The sequence below is a fragment of the Adiantum capillus-veneris genome, chromosome 14 (assembly GCF_014529385.1).
Source record: "Adiantum capillus-veneris isolate H3 chromosome 14, ASM1452938v2, whole genome shotgun sequence".
In the NCBI taxonomy this organism is placed as follows: domain Eukaryota; kingdom Viridiplantae; phylum Streptophyta; class Polypodiopsida; order Polypodiales; family Pteridaceae; genus Adiantum; species Adiantum capillus-veneris.
This window is the reverse complement of record NC_140944.1, coordinates 137,805,535-137,810,708: the sequence shown is the minus strand read 5'-3', so window position 1 is coordinate 137,810,708 and position 5,174 is coordinate 137,805,535. Positions and strand designations below refer to the sequence as shown.

The 5,174-nt window shown below is 47.4% G+C and overlaps 1 protein-coding gene across 1 annotated transcript; it reads right to left on the bottom strand.

Annotated features, from left to right (window-relative positions):
- Positions 1–650: 650 nt before the first annotated feature.
- Positions 651–3,796, bottom strand: LOC147443218 (pentatricopeptide repeat-containing protein At4g13650-like). Its single transcript, XM_086529128.1, has one exon. The coding sequence runs from the start codon at positions 3,501–3,503 to the stop codon at positions 924–926; it is 2,580 nt and encodes an 859-aa protein (XP_086385254.1). The 5' UTR covers positions 3,504–3,796; the 3' UTR covers positions 651–923.
- Positions 3,797–5,174: the final 1,378 nt, after the last annotated feature.

The following is a 5,174-nucleotide window of genomic DNA, read 5'->3' as shown; positions in this document are numbered from 1 at the left end:
ACGGCTCGACAGTACACTTGGGGAGCGGCGGCTTGGTCCACCCTCACGGGCCCGGCACTTCAGTTTGAGCTATCTTCCACCAGCAGAATGATAGTGATACAGGGGGGTCGACCTACACTCTAGCCTGCTACAGACCTTACTCCATAGGAGTGGAGCAGTGAGAGAGCGGAGTGTTGGGAGCTCATCAGCGGCCTAGCTCTCTGGTTCATCTGGCGGGCCCGTTGTTTCCGCATCTTTAAGGCTCGCCTTGTACCACCAGCAGAGACTGTTCGTGACTTTTGGCTAGAGCTGATCCATACTCTCAGAGGACAGCTTGAGGGACTACAGGGCAGCTCTGACCGCATGCGGGAGCGCCGCGAGGCTTTCCTTCGACTCTGGCGCCCTGGGCAGTTTTACTCCATGGTCCAGGGGGTGCTCAGATGGCACTACTGTCCACCTGTGTGGCTTTTCCCTCCTCCCATCTCTTGATTTAGCCCCATTGTATATATGCTGTTTTCTCATTGGGAGAGTCTCCCCATCATGCTTGTTGTAGCCCTCTCTTGCAGAGGTGGATGTAGCCCTATGGGCAGCTTTCATTAACTAATAGAAGGATCTTTTTCTCGGAAAAAAAAAAAAAGAATCTGTTAAAACATATGTGAACAGCAGCACAATGTACACGAGCAAAGTGGCATAGATTGAATGAAGACTTACACTGCTTGTCGTACCAGAATACCTCTTGGTTCCTTCTTTCATGCTCCATCTGCTCCTTGCACTCTCATATTTGGAAAAGAACCGTAAGTTTCTTACGAGAAAAGGTTGTCCTACTACCTCATAGCATGCAAGTATAGGGGTTTCCGTAATACCCTTTGAACGCACGCGATATATTTGACTTTGTATAGGTGAAGCCCCCCAAGGTTGTATATGAATTGTAGCCTGTCTCTTCATTAAGCAGGCACTAGTGTTGGGAGTCTTGCACTCGGACCAACCATTTGCTCAAAAGCCCACATTCCAAGGTTTGCACCTCCCCGCTTTCTGCAAGCATCCAACAACGTATGCCACAATGTAAAATCCATCTTCTCTTCGACTAATGCTAGAGCCTTGTTTAAGTAACCTGCAGAGGCAAAAAGATCGACCATGCAAACATAATGCTCTAATTCTGGAGCAAGATCATAACCGTTCCTCATTATTTCAAAGTACACTTGCCCCTTATCCACTAGACCTCTTCGCCTGCAAGTCTGGAGAACAATGGTAAAGGTAACAAGATTTGGCTGTATGCCCTCAAGAAGCATATCGTTGAAATTATTGAGAAGAACATCATCTTTTCCAATCATAGCATATCCTGCCATTAGTGCACTCCATGAAACCACATCCCTGAAAAGCAACTTATCAAACATATACTGAGATTCTTCCAGCATGCCACATTTGGCATACATAACTAAAACCGCAGTACCAAGAACCATCGTACCACATGTGGGCAACCCATATTGAATGGCCTGATTGTGTATTTCTTGACCCTTAAATGCAGCTCCTCTGCTGCCACAGGCCTTCAACACACAAGCGAAGGTTACTCCATCTGGGTTGTAGCCCTGAAGCTGCATTTGTTCGAAGTAGGTAAATGCATCTTCATCTTGCCCATATTGTATGCATCCTGAAATCAGTGTATTCCAAGAGAGAGAATCCAACGTTGGCAGCTCGTAAAGCAAATCTTGCGCTTTTTTTAGTGCGCCACATTTGGCATACATGTCCACCAAAACATTGCCAATCACATTATTATCTTGAAGCCAGCCCTCCCTTGCAGCCCGAGCGTGAATTTCTTCACCTTTATCTAGAGCTCCTACACTGCCACAAGCTTTCAAGATGCAAGCAGCTGTTATGGCATTTAGGGAAATGCCACTCTGCTTCATTTGTTCATAACAGTTAAGTGCTTCCTTACCAAGCCCATGTTCAGCATATCCTGCAATTAGCACATTCCACGAGACTATATCCTGGTCAGGAAGCTCATTGAAAATGTCCTGTGCTTTTCCAAGTGCACCACATTGTGCATACATACTTACAAGTGCATTAGCGACCCTTAGGTCTGTTTCCAGCGGACTACACCTCACAAGCTGTGCATGAATTGCATGCGCCTTGCCTAAAGCTCCTACCATACCACAAGATTCTAAAACACATGCAAAGGTAGTCTCGTTCGGACCAAAACCCCCCTGTCGCATTTCTTCGAAACAGGCAAGAGCCTCCTCACAATGTCCACAAAGGTTGTATCCTTTGATCAGCACATTCCACATGACTACATCCCGGATGGTAATCTTATCAAACACTCCTTGTGCATTCTCAAGTGCACCACAGCTGCCATACATATCTATGAGCTCACAAGAGATAATTGCATCCTTCTCTAGAGTGAAATCTTTCACAAGCTGAGCGTGTAGTCTTTTTCCCTTCTCCAAAGCCTTTGTTATGCCGCAGGCTTTCAACATACAAGCGTAAGTAACTGAATCAGGAGAGAACCCACTAACTTGTAAGCGGGCAGAACAAAACAAAGCTTCAACTCCAAGCCCATGTTGAGAAAATCCTGCAATGAGCTCCGTCCACGAGACTAGGTTTGGAGCTGAAAGTTTCTTGAACACTTCCTGTGCTTTCTCAAGCGCACCACACTTCGCATACATATCTATAAGAGCATTTTCAACCACCATACTTTTTTCTGACCACTCCCCTCTCGCAACTTGTGCATGGATTTCTAGGCCCTTTTCTAGGTTACCCAAGTTGCCACAAGCTTTCAAGATGCAAGCGAAGGTAGAAATATTTGCAGGAAATCCACCAAGTTGCATTTTCTCAAAACAACTTAATGCCTCTTCATAGCATTCATTTTGGACGTATCCAGAGATTAAAGCAGTCCATGACTCTGTGCTCTGGACTCGAAGCTCATCAAACACCTCTTGGGCTCTGACTAGTGCTCCGCACTTGCTATACATATCTATAAGAGCACTTGCAACCACTGTATCCTTGTCCAAAAAACCTCCATTTACAATCTGAGTGTGTACTTCTTGGCCCTTTTCTAGAGCTCTCAAGCCAGTGCATGCTTTCAAAACACAAGCGAAGGTGACTATATTTGAAGTGAAGCCTCCCCGTTGCATTTGATCATAACAATTCAATGCTTCCTTTCCGTGTCCCTGTTGAGCATACCCAGAAATCAGGGTATTCCAAGTAACCACATTCCGAATGGGAAGCTCATCGAACACATCTTGTGCTTTGTAGAAATCGCCGCATTTGATGTACATATTGACTAAAGCACTGCCCACAAAGACATTCATATTCAGCAAACCAGAATTGGCAATTTCAATGTGCAAAGCGCGGCCTCTATGCAAGAGTTTCTCCTTTGCACAAGCCTTCAGTAGGGCAACGAAATGAAGGCCCACATCAAAATTATTTTGCATGTTCTGGGGGAGGATATGGCTCGGAATCAACATTTCCTCTTCTGGTTTTGCTTTGCAATGGAAATTCATTATCATCGGGGGCCGTGCTTGTCTCATGAGCTATAATGGGCATCTGTAGACATGGCAAGGGCAATTGTGGGCGCAAGTCCAAGCAATCAACAGAGTGCTTGCTCGAATAGCAAGCAGGCCAATCGGCCGCTGGCTGTTTGCCATATACATTCTGGCTGCACGAGCTGCGCACGCAAACTGTCTGTGTATTTTGTGCGCGTGGCAAAGACACCAGCAAGGCAATTAAGAATGGTCGGCCCCACGAATAACTAGCGAGGTCTGTCTGGTCGATTTCAAACAAGGCGTCTGAGAAGAGACACTAGAGAATAAAGCATACCTTCCAAAAATTGGAAGGGTGCTCCGTTGTACACGGGCAGCAATCCCCGTATGTACACTCCCTTTTTGCCGACGCGGCAGTGCCAACAAATCGCAATAATCCGAGGTGTGTGTGGCCGATCCGATCCTGGAAAAATGACTGATTAGAGGGAATCTACAGAGGATTCATGGAGAGGATGGGAAAGGGTGAGGGTGAGGTGGCAGGGGTAACTATAACGGAGAGAGTAGTCTTTCGCTTTTCCTTATGCGTGGCTTGCATGCCTCCGATCTCTCTCTCTTGTCTGCTTGTCTGTCTCTTGCGCCTTCCACCAACCTATGCACACCAACTTCTCCTTGTGTCTATCACACACCACTTCTCCAACTCTCTCGTGTGTGCTCATGTGTCGTCCCTGTGTCTACAAATGGTGAGCAGGGGCAAGGAGAGAAGGCGCCGATAGAGCCTCTCTCTCTCTCTCTCTCTCTCTCTCTCTCTCTCTCTCTCTCTCTCTCTCTCTCTCTCTCTCTCTCTCTCTCTCTCTCTCTCACACACACACACACACACACACACACACATATGGAGGCCTGCATACGCCAAGAGCGTGGTCTTGTTCCTCTCTTATCAGGGTTGTTGCCGAATAGCTCCCATAGCTATTCCCTATGAGCTATGGTTGCCTGCTACTACAAGTATGCATCTCATCACAAGGCATGAGAGGGTAGATGATGAGGCAAAAGGAGGGGGTGTCAACCCCGGGGGGCGGCAAGGGAAGGTAGCAAAGGCAGGAGGGCAACGTAGCTGCGCCATTAGAGGGGACCAAGGAGACGCGCATGCATGTGTGTGTGTGTGTGTGTGTGTGTGGGGGGGGGGGGGGGGGGGGGGGGGGGGGGGGGGGGGGGGGGGGGGCGGGCTTTGGCGTGGATTTTTGTTAGGGAGGTAGGGGAGAGAATATTGGGGCAGCATCCCGTAAAGCAACTGGATTTCTCGCAGTGGACTGAACCTAAATAACAGGGGCCTATGGTTGAATGATACCACATGTCACCATTTGGCCATCATGGATCTCTTTTTAGTGGCAAACAATACCCAACCATCCCTTTGAATGTGTGCAAGCTTTTAAGGATCTACAAAGTACATTTCCACAAGGGTTATTTTTATCCCACCCTAAATAGCTTTTAGTTTCTTGTTCACGGCAATATGTAAGGTACCAAATATACAAGTATGTGTGTTCAATTCTACAAAAGTTGTGAAAAGGCGGAATCTTCAAATGATGCTTGAAATGGAAAGGGTTGCGAGATGAGGGAAGCGAGAGAGAAGAGCCACGTGCCGCAAGGACTTGGGTGGGTGCAGGGCGGCGCAGAGCCTCTCTCTCTCTCTCTCTCTCTCTCTCTCTCTCTCTCTCTCTCTCTCTC